We start from the raw sequence: 18,004 nt of genomic DNA on the forward strand, positions 1-18,004 counted from the left end.
TATCTTGAGAAAGAAGAAGGGAACTGGAGGAATCAACCTACCTGACTTCAGGCTCTATTACAGAGCTACAGTTACCAAGACAGTATGGTACTGGCACAGAGACAGAAATATTGATCAATGGAACAAAATAGAAAGCCCAGAGATAAATCCACACACATATGGACACCTTATTTTTGACAAAGGAGGCAAGAATATACATTAGATTAAAGACAATCTCTTTAACAAGTGGTGCTGGGAAAACTGGTCAACCACTTGTAAAACAATGAAACTAGAACACTTTCTAACACCATACACAAAAATAAACTCAAAGTGGATTAAAGATCTCAACGTAAGACCAGAAACTATAAAACTCCTAGAGGAGAACATAGGCAAAACACTCTCCGACATACATCACAGCAGAACCCTCTATGACTCACCTCCCAGAATATTGGAAATAAAAGCAAAAATAAACAAATGGGACCTAATTAAACTTAAAAGCTTCTGCACAACAAAGGAAACTATTAGCAAGGTGAAAAGGCAGCCTTCAGAATGGGAGAAAATAATAGCAAATGAAGCAACTGACAAACAACTAATCTCAAAAATATACAAGCAACTCCTACAGCTCAACTCCAGAAAAATAAATGACCCAATCAAAAAATGGGCCAAAGAATTAAATAGACATTTCTCCAAAGAAGACATACAGATGGCTAACAAACACATGAAAAGATGCTCAACATCACTCATTATCAGAGAAATGCAAATCAAAATCACTATGAGGTACCATTTCACGCCAGTCAGAATGGCTGCGATCCAAAAGTCTACAAGCAATAAATGCTGGAGAGGGTGTGGAGAAAAGGGAACCCTCTTACACTGTTGGTGGGAATGCCAACTAGTACAGCCACTATGGAGAACAGTGTGGAGATTCCTTAAAAAACTGGAAATAGAACTGCCTTATGATCCAGCAATCCCACTGCTGGGCATACACACTGAGGAAACCAGAATTGAAAGAGACACGTGTACCCCAATGTTCATCGCAGCACTGTTTATAATAGCCAGAACATGGAAGCAACCTAGATGCCCATCAGCAGATGAATGGATAAGAAAGCTGTGGTACATATACACAATGGAGTATTACTCAGCCATTAAAAAGAATACATTTCAATCAGTTCTAACGAGGTGGATGAAACTGGAACCTATTATACAGAGTGAAGTAAGCTAGAAAGAAAAACACCAATACAGTATACTAACGCATACATATGGAATTTAGAAAGATGGTAACAATAACCCTGTGTACGAGACAGCAAAAGAGACACTGATGTATAGATCAGTCTTATGGAATCTGTGGGAGAGGGAGAGGGAGAGGGTGGGGAGATTTGGGAGAATGGCATTGAAACATGTATAATATCATGTATGAAACGAGTCGCCAGTCCAGGTTCGATGCACGATACTGGATGCTTGGGGCTGGTGCACTGGGACGACCCAGAGGGAGGGTATGGGGAGGGAGGAGGGAGGAGGGTTCAGGATGGGGAGCACGTGTATACCTGTGGTGGATTCATTTTGATGTTTGGCAAAACTAATACAATATTGTAAAGTTTAAAAATAAAATAAAATTAAAAAAAGAATAAATAAATAAAATGAGGCTCATAACTGAGCCTACTCCGTAAAAAAATAAAAAATAAAATGCATCAGGCATAAATGTATCACAACAAAATATTTTTCAAATATTTTGATGTGGGATAAATAAAGTTATTAATGTCTGAACCCAGTTAATCCTCAATATCTCCCTTGTGACCCAGTGAAGGGCATAAAAGTAAAAGTTGAGTGTTTAGGTCAACAAACAGGACAAATAGGAAGTATGATTCTAATTCCCATATCCCTTTTTGTGAGTAAACCATCTTCTATTCCTTGAAAATTAAGATTATTTCCACATTCTCATGAAATACATGAAGTGAAATTTATGACCAATGAACTTCTATACCAAAAAAATGAAATATATGCTTACTAGTTGGAGAAATTACAGCTAATTTGCAACCGTGCTTATAACCAGGATCCACTCCCATCAAGGTACGCCCTGGGACAGGGCTTGTTAAAAGGAGCTGACGAAGATTCCGTCCAAACATCATTACTGACTCCTTCTCTGCATCTGATGTTAGTTTGGCTCTTTAGAAACAGAAAAGGAGAAGAAAAAAGATAAAGTATTCAGTTTTTAGTTCATTCAAATTTTCGTCCAGAAAAAGAACACAATTTATTTTGTACAATTATTCCTCACTAGTGCATTCATTATAACAAAGTAACTTAATTGAAAAAAAAAATCACATACAAAATTGCATTGAGTCTCTTTTTGCTAATTTCAATAATACATGTACCACAAACAATTTTGTGGCATCAAACCTGCAGAGTTTGTCATACTGCCCTTCTTCTCCATCTGCTCTCCCTTATATAAGTAATCTACATGTACACAGATATTTATCTGTGTATATGATAGAGACAGAGTATATCAAGATTTGGACATTACATAGAATGTCAAATTGAAGTTTATCAGCTGATTAAAAATATAAACATATGATTAGTGATAAATTATTGAACCCAAGTAGCCTCCTCCATCAACTTAGTTTTATACCTTTCACCTAAATATCTCTCAATGCCATCTTCTCATTCTATTCCATCCCCTTTGGCGTTCTCACAGTGATGTGACATGATCACAGATACTAATATCAGTCCAGAACCATACCTCATATAAATAACTTTCCAATTTTATCCAGAGAAGCTTTTAAAAGTCAAATTTTAAAACTTTTTCTAGGATAAAAACATACATGTCTGTACTGGACTTAAGGGCTTCCCCAGTGGCTCAGCAGTAAAGAATTCGCCTGCAATGCAGGAGATCCAGGTTATATCCCTGGGTCGAGAAGATCCCTTGGAGGAGGGCAAGGCAACCCACTCCAGTAGTCTTGCCTGGAGAATCCCATGGACAGAGGAGCCTGGCGGGCTACAGTCAATAGCATCGCAAACAGTCAGACACGACTGAAGCTGAAGCAACTGAGCACATTGGACTTAAGAGGCATTTGGAAACTAAGTTTTACATCATTCATCTACTTAACAAAAGTTCTTAATGTATTATCTACTGAAATTCAAAAAGAATCTATAAGAAGTATCTCTTCTCTATTAGACAAGGTTAAAAAAAAAAAGTACATACCAATGGCCACAAAAACAAAAGCAATTCAGAGCACGGGTCAGTGTTGAGATAGAATTATCTACATATCTAAAGGCACACATAGCTAACTAAAGCTAACAAACATTTGTTTTGGGGGCTTAATTCAGTTTCTTAAGGCTTTTCCCCCATTTTGCCTAATATTTCAACATCATTCTCCCTGTATTTAGCCAAGCAACATGCAAATATCATTATAAGTATTTCTAAATCTTCACTTTTTATTTATTGAGTGAGCATCTGCATTCAGTCTTACATAAGGTACTGTGATCAGTGTGAGAGATACAAAACTGAAAAAAAAAAAACCCTGCCCTGGAGATCACTGTTGAGTGAAAGAAACAGAAAAATTCAACAGATGAGTACAATATACATGACAGGGATGGCTAAATTAGGAGAACTTCCTAAAAGAAATGTCTTCTCAGGTGAATCAAGAAGGATAAGTAATAGTTAAGCAAACAAAGGTAGGAAGAGTGGCTGAAGAGCATAGGAGAAAATATTACAGGCAATAGAAACAGCATATATAATAGTTCATGGCTCATTTATAGAAAAAGCAAGTAATATCACACAAAAAAGTAAAAAGAAATATCAAGACAAAGGGCTGCAGAGGAAAGGTTTTTCTAAAGAGCTTGGATTTCATTCTGGAGACAAAGAAGATCCACTGAAGGATTTTAAGTTAGAAGAGTGTGAAATAATCAGATGGGAATTTTAGGACAGAAATGTGGAACATGTATTAGGAAATTCAAGACAGAGATCATCTATGACCCTAGTACAGTTATTCAGATAAGAAACAATGATATCCTGAACTAATCACAGATGTATTTTCTCCTAGTAAAGATGGAGATAAAGAGGAGCCAAAATCAAGATACAATAAAAGACAGTATAGAAGACAACATTTGATAATACTGATAATGTAGTCTCGATGAAAGAGGTATGCGTAAAAAAAGGAAACATGGATAACTGATCATGAAGTCAGGGAAAAAAAAAATGTAGAAGCAGACTATGAATCTTAGTCAACTGAGTAAAGTAGCTGCAAAATAATACAGTCTATATGATCTCTTTTAACATGCACACATGAATGGAGAAAAAGTCTGGCAAACTAAGTAGTGGAAGTACGTGCTTTTTTTTTTCCTTTGTGTTTTACTCATTCTTTCAATTTTTCTACATTTGGACAAATTTCTTTTTAATTAGAGAATTAAAGTACTTCTCTTTAAGAAACAAATCTTAAGGGGTTTTCCCTCTCAACGCTGTTAAGGTAATCACAAGTGTTTCTACCAAGTGACACATCTGTAGACAATGTCTGCAAACCAACTTATGGACTGGAATTAAGATATATTTTTTTAACTACAGGCATTTTAGAAAAAGGGAAGGGAAGTGCTCTCGCTTGCCACTGCTAAAGTCAGAGAAGAATTATACATTAAATATCCCACACCAAACTGAATATATTAAATCTCAATGAGATCATTCTACAGGCAATAAAAATACTCACATCAAACATATACAAAAATGTCAAAAGCACCACTGGATGTTATAATGCAAATAAGAAAATGATAAATATATAGCAAAAAGGGAATTAAAATTTTAGTAAGATAATTTTTTTTTCTTCATTAAGAACAAAAGCCCTTTTTAAAACATTATATCCCAGCACTCAAAAGCAAGTTATGTTACTTCACAGACTTGAAATGAGATAGGGTTCCAAAAGAAACAATATATTTAAGGGATGTCTGGGCTAAAAAGGATGAATCAAGACAATGAACGACCTTGATAAAAAGAAGTTGGACAGAAAGGAGCTATATGTCCTTTTTAAAAGTATCTGCTCACTCCCTACTCTAATGCCTCCAAAGTCAGCGGTCAGGTCCAGGAAAGGAAAAAGAGACATACACAAAGGCTGCTATAAATTCTAGTGAGGCTGAAGAGATGGCTACAATTTCTAGTTTTTGGTGACTCTTGCTAAAACCTTTAAATAAGTCAGAATAAAGAAAATCTATAGCACAAAGGAAAGAATATATGAAGGCATGGCTGGTGTCTAAAGGCTAACTACCAAGATAAAGGTTAGAGAGAGAGGTAGAAGAAAGGGTTTTCACCTCCCAACATTTCTGTCCATCTCCTCCCCTACAGATAATTCAGTACCTCACCTCTTTTGCAGTTCTTTGTAAACCTTAGTTCTTCTGCTAGTCCATTTAGATGGTCACTTTAACAGTCTCATAATATTTGCTCATCACTGCTGATGATTATTCCTCCGAACAACTCCCATTTGGAGTTTAAAACATATATATTAGCTTTCTCTCATAGTAACATATTCCTCACGCACTCTACTGATTTCCTTATGCCTTTTTTGGCTCTCTTACCTCTGAAACTGCTGCCAACTAACTTCTCTATTAACTGCTTAGTTTGTTTCTCCCAAGCCAAATCTCTCATCAATAAAACCATTTGTTTGGCTTGGTTGTCAAACTGAAATACTGGTATTGCAGAACTGGAAGGGGTATACATTAAGTGGTCAAGATTTGAAAAGTATACTGTAATTAAGAGCTATGTTTTGTGATCTATGCATGTGAATGCCTCTACAGATTGAAATCTAGGCTTAAATTTAAGACTCTGTGATTCTGACTCACTTCTCTGGCTTGGTTAATGGATCGACAAATATTTACTGCACGCTTTTATGGGCCTATTACCATACGTAAAAGTAAACAGTACACAAAGTTAAATAACACAAGATGCATACCTGAACTCTCTACAAAGGAGAGGATAAATAAGGCGTTTAAAGGAATCATCCAGTGAGTTGTATAAGATCTTCATTAACTCTGGCCTTGCAAAGCCACGTGGTCTCCACCTGTAACAAAGAAAAGCCTATACTAACACTGATGAAACAAGAATAAGACCATAAAAGGGCTCCTGGAAGAGGAGGGGGAAGTGGAAAAGAAAAGGGGGGGAAGAAACTTTACTGAAGCCAAAGTAACATAATCTGTGAGGAGAGGCTGTGATGTCTGAAAATTATTACTATGACATCTGGAGTTCTTATTTTTAAAAACCTGGTAACCATGGTCACACACAAAACTTAAGGAAGGAAAAACCTATTCTGGGGAGAGTCCCCAAGGCATTATTAATAATGGCCAAAATTGTTAAGCTATAAGAAAGTCACAAAAATTACTGAAGCGCTGCTACAGACTGAATTATGTCCCTAAAATTAGTATGTTGAAACCCTAACCACTAAGTTGGATGGAGATGTGGCTGTTGAGAGATAATTAGGTTTAGATGAGGTCATGAAGGCAGGGTCTCCATGATGGGATTAGTGCCCACATAAGAAGAAACATCAGATACCTGCCTCTCCACAATGCCAGGTGAGGACATAATGAGAAGCAAGCCAAAAAGAGGGTTCCCATCAAAATCCACGTCAGCCTGACCTTGATCTTCGACCTCCAGCTTCCAGAACTGGGAGAAAATTTCTATTGTTTAAGCCACCCAGTCTATGGTATTTTGTTATGGCAGCTGAAGCTAAGACAAGCACTGTATCCTTCTTTCACTATTTCTTAATCTCTTCCTGTGGAGAAGGCAATGGCACCCCACTCCAGTACTCTTGCCTGGAAAATCCCATGGACGGAGGAGCCTGGAAGGCTGCAGTCCATGAAGTCGCTAAGAGTCGGACACGACCGAGCGACTTCACTTTCACTTTTCACTTTCACGCACTGGAGAAGGAAATGGCAACCCACTCCAGTGTTCTTGCCTAGAGAATCCCAGGGATGGGGGAGCCTGGTGGGCTGCCATCTATGGGGTCGCACAGAGTCGGACACGACTACAGAGACCTAGCAACAGCAGCAGCAGCAGCAATCTCTTCCTGAGAGTTAAAATAGATTGAGTAAAGGAGAAACTCTGTTTTTTTCATTGCCTCTTGTCATTCTTGAGTAGAACTCACTCTATTCCTGAGGTTGTACTGCTCTATTAGGCAGTATATCTGCACACATACTGATAAATATAAATATCAGAGAACCCATCATTAGTAGAAATTTGAGAAAGAATAGTAAGATAAAAACACAAGCTAAAAAGGACAAACAAATTCAGCCCTACCCCTTCTGTTTTCTCTACAACTACAGCATTTCTGCCTGCATCCTTCAACGGCTCTTGAATAGAAAAATACTAATATTTTATCAATCGTTCTTAATAAAACATTAATATACACTGTCATCTCCCTTACTTATCTCAGCTAGGAAATTAACTAAATTTCAGTGAACAAATATTTAAGCATTTATAATATGATACAAGAGCTTCCCTGGTGGCTCTGTGATAAAGAATCCACCTGCAATGCAGGAGACCTGGGTTTGATCCCTGGCTTGGGAAGATCCCTTAGAGAAAGGAATGGCTATCCACCCCAGTATTCTTGCCTGGAAAATTCCATGGACAGAGGAGCCTGGCAGGCTACAGTCCATGGGGTCACAAACGAACACAACTGAGCGTGCATAAAGACACACACACACACACACACACACACGAAAGGCTACAGAACAACTAACTGAATCCCTTCCATAGAAGGGTATTACTTGAGTAGAATACAGTTTTGCTTCTTAATTTGAATGAATGCAATTTTATGTAGAACATATATCCTTCCTTCCATCCAAACCCTGTTTCTCCCTACTGTCACCTATTCCTGATGTCATGAGAGGTAAAAGAACTAAGATGTGAATTAAGGCACAGTTATTATTTTTATATTCTGTCGCTGTTATAGGCATACCTCAGAGATACTGTCAGTTAGATAGGTTCCAGACCACCACAATAAAGTATCACAATTAAGTGAGTTACATGACGTTTTTGATTTCCTAGAGCATATATAAGAGTAATGTTTATACTATACTGTAGTCTTTTAAGTGTGTAATACTGTTATGACGATGATTCTTCCTCTAACTCAACAGTTAAACATCTCTGAATAAATACTAAGAAGGGCAGCACTTTAATTAAAATCCCACAATACAAAAGACATGGTACATAAGATGTGTACAATGAAGCACACAGATTAAGACAGAGGTCACAAACCTCAGATTCCTACATGGGTCAAGAAAGTACTGTAAAACTGGGGCTCTGTTACAACCCAGAGGGGCAGGCAGGGGTGGGAGGTGGGAGGGAGGTTCAAGAGAGAAGGGACATAAGTACACCTATAGCTAATTCATGCTGCTGTATGGCAGAAATCAAACCAATATTGTAAAGCAATCATCCTTCAATTAAAAATAAAGAAATTAAAATTAAAAAAAAATTTTTTAAAGAAAGTACTATAAACAAATGAAAAAGACCCAGGGCTTACATGTGTGTTTTTGACAGAGACATGCTTTGCTAACCCCTTTAGACAAAGAAACATACTCCACTTTGGCAAAGAAATACACTCCCCCAATTTTGTATCTATAGATAAAGGTAGGCTCTCTCCATCTAGCTTTCATTTTCCCATATTTAAAAGAGAAATGGATATAGGGTACAGTTCCCTTTAAATCTACTACATGACAATCTACTACAGAATCACTTTAGTGTAGCATTTTCTCAAAGTGATATGACAAACATTTGGGGACAGAATGATTTACTATACGACTATCCCATGCACTGACACTAAAAGCTAATTTTAAAAAATAAAAAAGGCTAGTGGCCAGTAATTCATTCACTATTCATATGATATCTGATAAAATTTTGTCTCAATTATCCTTAATGAACAAAAGACTTCAAATATACTATACACAATATGTTTCTGTTAATTCATCTTTTTCAAAAAAGAAAAAATGCTCTTTAGAAAAGATTTGGAGAAGGCAATGGCAACCTACTCCAGTACTCTTGCCTGGAAAATCTCATGGGCGCAAGAGCCCGGCAGGCTGCAGTCCATGGGGTCACGAAGAGTCGGACACAACTGAGCGACTTCACTGTCATTTTTCACTTTCATGCATTGGAGAAGGAAATGGCAACCCACTCCACTGTTCTTGCCTGGAGAATCCCAGGGACGGGGGAGCCTGGTGGGCTGCTGTCTATGGGGTCGCACAGAGTCGGACATGACTGGAGCAATTTAGCAGCGGTAGCAGCAGCATAAAAGATTTATATGATACAGATTAAACTGAAAGTCCTTCTTCCCAGAAATAGCAATTATTAATAATTCTTACATACTTGCCAGACAGTTCCTATTTCAACACACACGTTTTATAAAAATGTAAAAAAGATACATATCTATCCATTGTTTATTTTTTAACACAACGGACATCTTTCCATATAGATCTCGATAAAGCATTTTTAAAATGAAAGAAAGAAATTCTGTAAAAACCTGTTTTGTATGCACCACTTGCAGAACTCTTTCTTTACTCCATCAGGAATGTTAACCTTGACAGTCAGTATCTTCAAATTTTCTCCACGGTTAATTGCCAGAATCTGAGTGCAAACATATAGAGTAAAGAATGATGATCCACAAAATACATAAATGATCAATTTAATCAGTCAACACTTGTGAAACAAATTGGGTGGTTACCCAGGTTACAGTTCTATCAGTTCATTTATTTATCAAGAATGTATTCAAAAACACTCATTTTTAAATACTTTTTTCCAAAATAAAATAGAGCTACAAAGCCTATGACAGTCACAGGAAGAGACTTCAGTGATCTAAAATCTCATTTCAGATTCTACTAACTCAAAGTTTTTGATCACCTAGAGCTCCAAATTACTGTAGATGGTGACTGCAGCCATGGAATTAAAAAGACACTTGCTCCTTGGAAGAAAAGCTATGACCAACCTAGACAGCATATTAAAAAGCAGAGACATTACTTTGCCAACAAAGGTCTGTCTAGTCAAAGTTACGGTTTTTTAAGTAGTCATGGATGGATGTGAGAGTTGGACTATAAAGAAAGCTGAGTGCCAAAGAATTGATGCTTTCAAACTGTGGTGTTGGAGAAGACTCTTTAGAGTCCCTTGGACTGCAAGGAGATCAAACCAGTCCATCCTAAAGGAAATCAGTCCTGAATATTCATTGGAAGGACTGATGCTGAAGCTGAAATTCCAGTACCTTGGCCACCTGATGCCAAGAATTGACTCACTGGAAGAGACCCTGATGCTGGGAAAGACTGAAAGTGGGAGGAAAAAGGGATGACAGAGGATGAGGTAATTGGATGGCATCACCAACTCAATGGACATGAGTTTGAGTAAGCTCCGGGAGTTGGTGATGGACAGGGAAACCTGGCGTGCTGCTGCAGTCCATGGGGTCGCAACGAGTTGGACATGACTGAGCAACTGAACTGAACTGAGAGCAGAGGTTCCTTACCTCTGGGATCTACTGCCTGATGATCTGCGATAGAGCTAATGTAATAATAACAGAAATACAGTACACAATAAATAGAAGTAATAGAAACAAAGCGCACTATAAATGTAAAGGGCTTAAATCACCCTGAAACCATCCACTCCACATCCTACCCCACCCCCACACCCCAAGCCTATAGAAAAATAATCTTCCACAAAACTGGTCCCTGGTGCCAGAAAGTTTGGGGACTGTAAACTAGGCTTAAAAGGATATACTTCCTTCATTTGTTAAAAGACATCACTAAGATAAATACAAATATGCAAAACTCTAAGTGGAATATTTAACAACTACTAATCATTACCATTTATTGAGCACTTACTAATTGTCAGGTCCATCTAAGCACTAAATATGTCACCTCATTTATCTTCAAAGCCACCAGTAATGCATGTGCTATCATCTTACTTTTATATGATAATTCTTCTAAAACTAACTTGTCCAAGACCAAAAAGCCAGCAAGTAGCAAAGGAGGAATTTAAATTCACATCAAGCTGTCTCTGCTTTTAATCAGTATATTAAAAGAATTAATTATTTTAAAACACATTAAAAACACTCCTCAAAAACAGCAAACAAAGCAAACCTAAAGCAAGCAGAAGGAAGAAAATAATAAACAATGGAAGGGAACTAAATAAAATACAGAATAGAGAACAACAAAAAATATCAACAAAACCAGAAGCTAGGTCTTGGAAAATATCAGCAAAATCAACAAGCCTTTCAATAGATGACCAAGGCAAAGAAGGAGACATTCCAATTATCAAAATCAGGAGTGAAAGGAGCCATTAATATGAATATTATAGAAATAAAAATAAAAGGGATCATAAGAGAATACTACAACTATATACCAAATTAGGTTAATCAAATGAACAAATTCCTAAAAAGACACCAACTTCCAAAATAGAACAAAAAAGAAACAGAAAATCCACAATGATCCCTAACAAGTAAAAAGATAGAATTAATAATTTTAAATTTTCCCACAAGGAAAAACCCAGGCTCCTATGGCTACACTGCTGAATTCCACTAAATATTTAAAGAAGAATCAATACCAATTCATCACAAACTCCTCGAAAAATACAATAGGAACAAAAAAAGCTTCCTGATTCTGTTTACCCTAATACCAAAACCAGACAAGAACACTGTAAGAAAAATGTAAAGACTGTTACTTCTTAGGAATATAGATGCAAACATTCTCAATAAAATACTAGTAATAGTAAACCAAACTCATAAACATACTTAAAAAATTATACATGAGGCTCAAAAGGGATTAATTCCAGGAATGCAAGGTTGATTTAATATCCAAAAAGCAGCTAGCATAATACATCATTAACAATAGAATAAAAAACAAAAATTACATGGTCGTGTCAATAAATGCAGAAGTAATAATTGAAAAAATTCCAGCACTTGTTCATGATAAAAAATACAGAGTAAACTAGGAACAGAAAGCAAACTCTTCAACATGATAAAGGTACATACAAAAACTCCACAGAAAACATAATATTTAACAGTAAAAGACTGGATGTTTTCTCTCTACGATTACAAGAGTGTCTCCTCTTGCACTTCTAGTCAACACTTTATTAAAGGTTCCATCCTGGAGAATTACCCAAGAAATAAAAGGCCTCTAGATTGAAAAGAACGAAGTAAAACTATCTCTATTTGCAGATAATATGCTCTTGCTTACACTAAATCCTAAGAAATTCACTATAAAACTATTTGAACTAATACAGTTCAGCAAGGTTGCAGGATAATCAGTTTCTACACACTAGCAATAAACATTAGGAAAATAATTTTTTTTAATTCTATTTACCATACCACCAGCAAGAATAAAATACTTAGGAATAAATTTAACAAAATACGTTTAAAACTTATACTCTTGAAAACTATAAACATTTTTTTTTTTAATTGAACCCAAATAAATGGAAAGACATCCCAGGTCCATGGACCAAAAGGCTTAATATTGCTAAATGGCAATAATCCCCAAATTAATTCATAAACTCAATATAAGCCCTATCAAATCCCAGTCGATTTTGTTGCAGAAATTGAACAAACTCCAAGATTCAAACAGAAATTAAAGGGACCCAGCATAAACAAGTCAATCTTGTTTAAAAAAAGAACAAACCTGGAGGACTGTTGCTTCTCAATTACAAACTACAGTAAACAACAGTGTGGCATTAAAGATAAACATACAGATCAACAGAATAGAACTGACAGTCCAGAAATAAATCTATACATCCACCATCAAGTGAATGTCAGTAACGGTGCTAAGACAGTTTAATGGGGAAAATAGCCTTTTTGGTAAGTGACGCTGGGACAATGGGTGGTCACATGCATAAGTATGAAGTTGGATTGTTTCCACACATCATACACAAAAATTAGCTCAAAATTGATCACACCCCTTGATATAAGACACTTAGAAGAAAATACATGAGAAAATACATAGTCTTAAGTTACATACAGCCTTAGGTAAAACACCACAAGCATAATCAACACAATAAAAAAACTACACAGATGACTTTAACAAGATTATACTCTCTAAACCTCATAGAATACTGTCAAGAAAGTGAAAAGAAAGCCCTCAGCAAAAAAATTTTTTAAAGTTTTGCAAATCATACATCATACAAAGGACTTACACCTGAACATACAACTCATAACTCAACAGTAAAAAGACAAAACCTAACTAAAAATATTCAAAAGGGCCACAGACATATTTTTCCAAAGATAATATAGTAATGTTCAATGGGTACATAAAAAGATGCTCAACATCAGTTTTTACTAGAGAAATGCAAATCAAAACCATAATGAGATATGACTTCATAATAAAATGGCCACAATAAAAAAGACAGGGAGTAAGTACGGATTAGGATATAAAGAAACAGAATCCTCATAAACTGTTGGTGGAAAGGTAAAATAGTGTAGCCACTTTGGACAACAATATGGCAGTTCTTCAAAAGGTTAAAGAAAGATACTATATAATTCAGCAATTTCACTGCTACATAAAAAAGGAAAAGTATATATCTTTTTGAAACTTTATATAAATTTTAAAAGTATTTTCAAGTAAAATGTTAAATACAGAACAAATTGTCAAAGTTTAAAAAACTATAGATACTTTAAAAACACTTTAAATATATTTGAGATATTTCTAAGGTAAACACTGGCAGAAATAATCACTTAAAAATAAATTTTTAATGCAAAATAAACTTTATTTGGGGCTGGACAAAACCTTCAATGTCTGCCAGCTCTCTAAAATAGTGAAAGGAACACTCAACAGTAAATAAAAGTTCTTTATCCAAAGATTTATAGATAATAAATTCATTCATGCAGAATACAATAATAGAGTAGAAGTTATTTAATCTTTATTTATTAAAATATAATACAAGGCCATTCTCACCTTTGCTCCAGAAAAGCACCTAATTCTGCTTTATTGACTATGCCAAAGCCTTTGACTGTGTGGATCACAACAAACTGTGGAAAATTCTGAAAGAGATGGGAATACCAGACCACCTGACCCGCCTCTTGAGAAACCTGTATGCAGGTCAGGAAGCAACAGTTAGAACTGGACATGGAACAGACTGGTTCCAAATCGGGAAAGGAGTACATCAAGGCTGTATATTGTCACCCTGCTTATTTAACTTATATGCAGAGTACATCATGAGAAACGCTGGACTGGAGGATTCCACTGAAGCTGGAATCAAGATTGCTGGGAGAAATATCAATAACCTCAGATACGCATATGACACTACCCTTATGACAGAAAGTAAAGAACAACTAAAGAGCCTCTTGATGAAAGTAAAAGAGGAGAGTGAAAAAGCTGGCTTAAAACTCAACATTCGGAAAACTAAGATCATGACACCCAGTCCCATCACTTCATGGCAAATAGAGAAACAATGGAAACAGTGAGAGACTATTTTGGGGGCTCCAAAATCACTGCAGATGGTGACTTCAGCGATGAAATTAAAAGACACTTGCTCCTTGGAAGAAAAGCTATGATCATTCTAGACAGCATATTAAAAAGCAGAACTCAAAATGGATTAAAGACATAAATGTAATACCAGAAACTATTAAACTCTTAGAAAAGAGAACATAGGCAGAACACTCAATGACATAAATCAAAGCAAGATCTTCTATGACTCACCTCCTAGAGTAATGGAAATAAAAACAAAAATAAACAAGTGGGACCTAATTAAACTTGAAAGCTTTAAAAGGTGAAGACAGCCCTCAAAATGGAGAAAATAATACCAAGGGAGACAACTGATAAAGAATTAATTTCCAAAACATACAAGCAGCTTATACAATTCAATACCAAAAAAACAACCCAATCAAAAGGTGGGAAAGAGACCTCAAGAGACATTCCTCCAAAGAAGACATACAGATGGCTAACAAGCACATGAAAAGATGCTCAACATCACTCACTGTCAGATAAATGCAAATCAGTAAAACCACCATATAACCTAGCAATCTCACTTCTAGGCATATACCCTAAGGAAATCAAAACTGAAAAAGATACACATACCCCAGTGTTCACTGCAGCTCTATCTACAATAGCTAGAACATGGAAGCAACCTAGATGTCCATTGTCAGAAAATGGATAAAGAAGCTGTGGTACATATATACAATGGAATACTACTCAGCCATAAAAAGGAACACATGTGAATCTGTTCTAATGAAGTGGACGAAACTAGAGCCCATTATACTTAGTGAAGTAAGTCAGAAAAAGAAATATAAATATCGTATACTGACACATATATATGGAATCTGAAGAGATGGCACTGATGAATATATTTTCAGGGTGGCAATGAAGAAATGGACATAGAGAACAGACCTATGGACAAAGTGGGAGGAGAGGAGGGAGAAGGGGAGATGTATGGAGAGAGTAACACAGAAATTTACAATACCATGTGTAAAACAGAGAGCCAAAGGGAATTTTCTGTAAGACTCAGGGAACTCAAACAGGGGCTCTGTGACAGGCTGAAGGGTGGGGTGGGAAGGGAGATGGGAGGGAGATCTGGAGGGAGGGGAAACGGGTATACCTATGGTGGATTCTTGTTGATGTATGACAGAAAACCACAAAATTCTGTAAAGCAATTATCCTTCAATTAAAAAAAATTTTTTTTTAAAGCAGAGACATTACTTTGCCAACAAAGGTCCATATAGTCAAAGCTATGGCTTCTTCAGTAGCCATGTATTGATGTGAGAGTTGAACTATAAAAAAAAAGCTGAGTGCCGAAGAATTGATGTCTTTGAACTGTGGTGTTGGAGAAGATTCTTGCGAATCCCTTGGACTGCAAGGAGATCCAACCAGTCTATCCTAAAGGAAATCAGTCCTGAATATTCACTGAAAGGACTGATGCTGAAGCTGAAACTCCAATACTTTGGCCACCTGATGCGAAGAACTGACTAATTTGAAAAGACCCTAATGCTGGGAAAGATTGAAGGCAGGAGAAGGGGAGGACAGAGGATGAGATGGTTGTATCACCGACTCAATGGACATGAATTTGAGCAAGCTCCAGGAGTTGGTGATGGACAGGGAAGCCTGGCATGCTGCAGTCCATGGGGTCGCAAAGAGTCGGACATGACTGAGTGGCTGAACAGAATTGAAAGATATACCAGAAGTACTGTAGATGACAGCAGCACTGAATGTAAAAGTGGTACTATTAAAAGGCACAGAAAGTGAGACATCAGTGAAAGAAGCTATTATTAAAAAAGAATAGGCTGAGTTACAAATCCATGTTGTGGAAAGGAGCACACTAAGGAACCAACGTACAAAAAAAACAAAAGAAAACAAGATGCAGCAAGAAGAAATAATGTCAATTTAGTAGACAGCTACAACAGCTCTTCCTACAGTATTTGGAGAAGGAGTTCCAGCCACTGTTGTTCCTTCATCACAGTCTGTCATCATTCTCCCTTGCTGCTGTATTCTGGGATGCTATATGCTTGGCTATCTATGTGGAGGCTGAAAAGCAGAGTTCAGAGTTGGGGACATGAGGCCTTAGCATCATAGGGATGGAAAAATCATCTTTCTGAGCTGGCATATCATCACTCTAGCCTCCAAGATAACTGAAAAATTCTCAAAACACAGGGCTGTTTTTCAAAACTGACATTACCCAAAACGCTCTACTTTCTCAGGTCTTAGTATTGTCACTTAGAAAAGTGTGTCAATCACAAATTTAAATGCAACAACAACTAACTCAGAATGTCACATGTGCTATGCATACTAGTTAAAATGCAGAAACCAAAATGTTTTTTGGCATTCAAAACAGAAGTATTATTCATATTTATTATTAACAGAATAAAACGATTTTTTCCAAAGTCGCAATAAAATTAAATCAAATGAAAGGAGACAATGTCTAACAGCCCAATAATTTCTGCAAATGGAATTTTAGTAGTTTAGTAACTGGTTTTGCTAAAAATTATTTTTCATTAGGCTGTATCAGTAGACAATAAGTAGGTAAGTAAAACTTCACTCTAACAATTTTTCCAATTATCAGAAGTATGCACTTTACCCCATGTGATACACTGTACACAAAAGTAAAAACAGACAACTTAGATATAACAGTGAAACACTTCAAAAGCTCAAGAGCAGGGACCATGTCACCTATATACCCTAAGAAGGAACAAATGCACAGTTAGTGTTCAAGAATGTTTGTAGCATAACTGAAGATTCTTTTTTGTTACACACACAAAAATAAAAAAAAAACATTTTCAAATGTATACCACCGTATAAGTTTTCAAAAATTTTAGTGATGATAATTAAACATCATTATGAAAAGTAATACATTCTAGTCTTTTTCATTCAGTTCAGTTCAGTCGTTCAGTCATGTCCGACTCTTTGCCACCCCATGAACCACAGCACGCCAGGCCTCCCTGTCCATCGTCAACTCCCGGAGTTCACTGAAACCCATGTTCACTGTGTCGGTCATGCCATCCAACCATCTCATCCTCTGCTGTCCCCTTCTCTTCCTGCCCTCAATCTTTCCCAGCATCAGGGTCTTTCCAAATAAGTCAGTTCTTCACATCAGGTAGCCAAAGTACTGGAGTTTCAGCTTCAACATCAGTCCCTCCAATGAACACCCAGGACTGATGTCCTTTAGGATGGACTGGTTGGATCTACCTACAGTCCAAGGGACTCTCAAGAGTCTTCTCCAACACCACAGTTCAAAAGCATCAATTCTTCCCAGCACTCAGCTTTCTTTACAGTGTAACTCTCACATCCATACATGACCACTGGAAAAACCATGGCCTTGACTAGATGGACCTTTGTTGACAAAGTAATGTCTCTGCTTTTTAATATGCTGTCTAGGTTGGTCATAACTTTCCTTCCAAGAAGTAAGTGTCTTTTAATTTCATGGCTGCAATCACCATCCACAGTAATTTTGGAGCCCAGAAAAATAAAGTCTGACACCGTTTCCACTGTTTCCCCATCTATTTCCCATGAAGTGATGGGACCAGATGCCATGATCTTCATTTTCTGAATGATGAGCTTTAAGCCAACTTTTTCACTCTCTTCTTTCACTTTCATCAAGAGGCTCTTT

The 18,004-nt window shown here is 36.7% G+C and overlaps 1 protein-coding gene across 6 annotated transcripts in view; it reads right to left on the reverse strand.

The window, feature by feature from the left end:
• The window catches only part of SRBD1 (S1 RNA binding domain 1), a 244,524-nt gene that overhangs the window by 183,430 nt on the left and 43,090 nt on the right, over window positions 1-18,004 (reverse strand). For 5 of the 6 annotated variants that reach the window (XR_009496281.1, XM_005212609.5, XM_005212608.5 and 2 more), the window contains 3 exons: window positions 9,462-9,565; window positions 5,904-6,011; window positions 1,982-2,139 (listed from right to left, as the gene is read on the reverse strand). Coding sequence is in view for 5 of the 6 variants with exons in the window: in XM_005212609.5 (XP_005212666.3) it covers window positions 1,982-2,139; window positions 5,904-6,011; window positions 9,462-9,565 (370 nt within the window). In the remaining variant the exon portion in view is untranslated. The remainder of the gene's footprint in view (window positions 1-1,981; window positions 2,140-5,903; window positions 6,012-9,461; window positions 9,566-18,004) is intronic. The other variant, XM_059891195.1, reaches the window with a different exon arrangement.

Source organism: Bos taurus, chromosome 11, assembly GCF_002263795.3.
Source record: "Bos taurus isolate L1 Dominette 01449 registration number 42190680 breed Hereford chromosome 11, ARS-UCD2.0, whole genome shotgun sequence".
NCBI lineage: Eukaryota > Metazoa > Chordata > Mammalia > Artiodactyla > Bovidae > Bos > Bos taurus.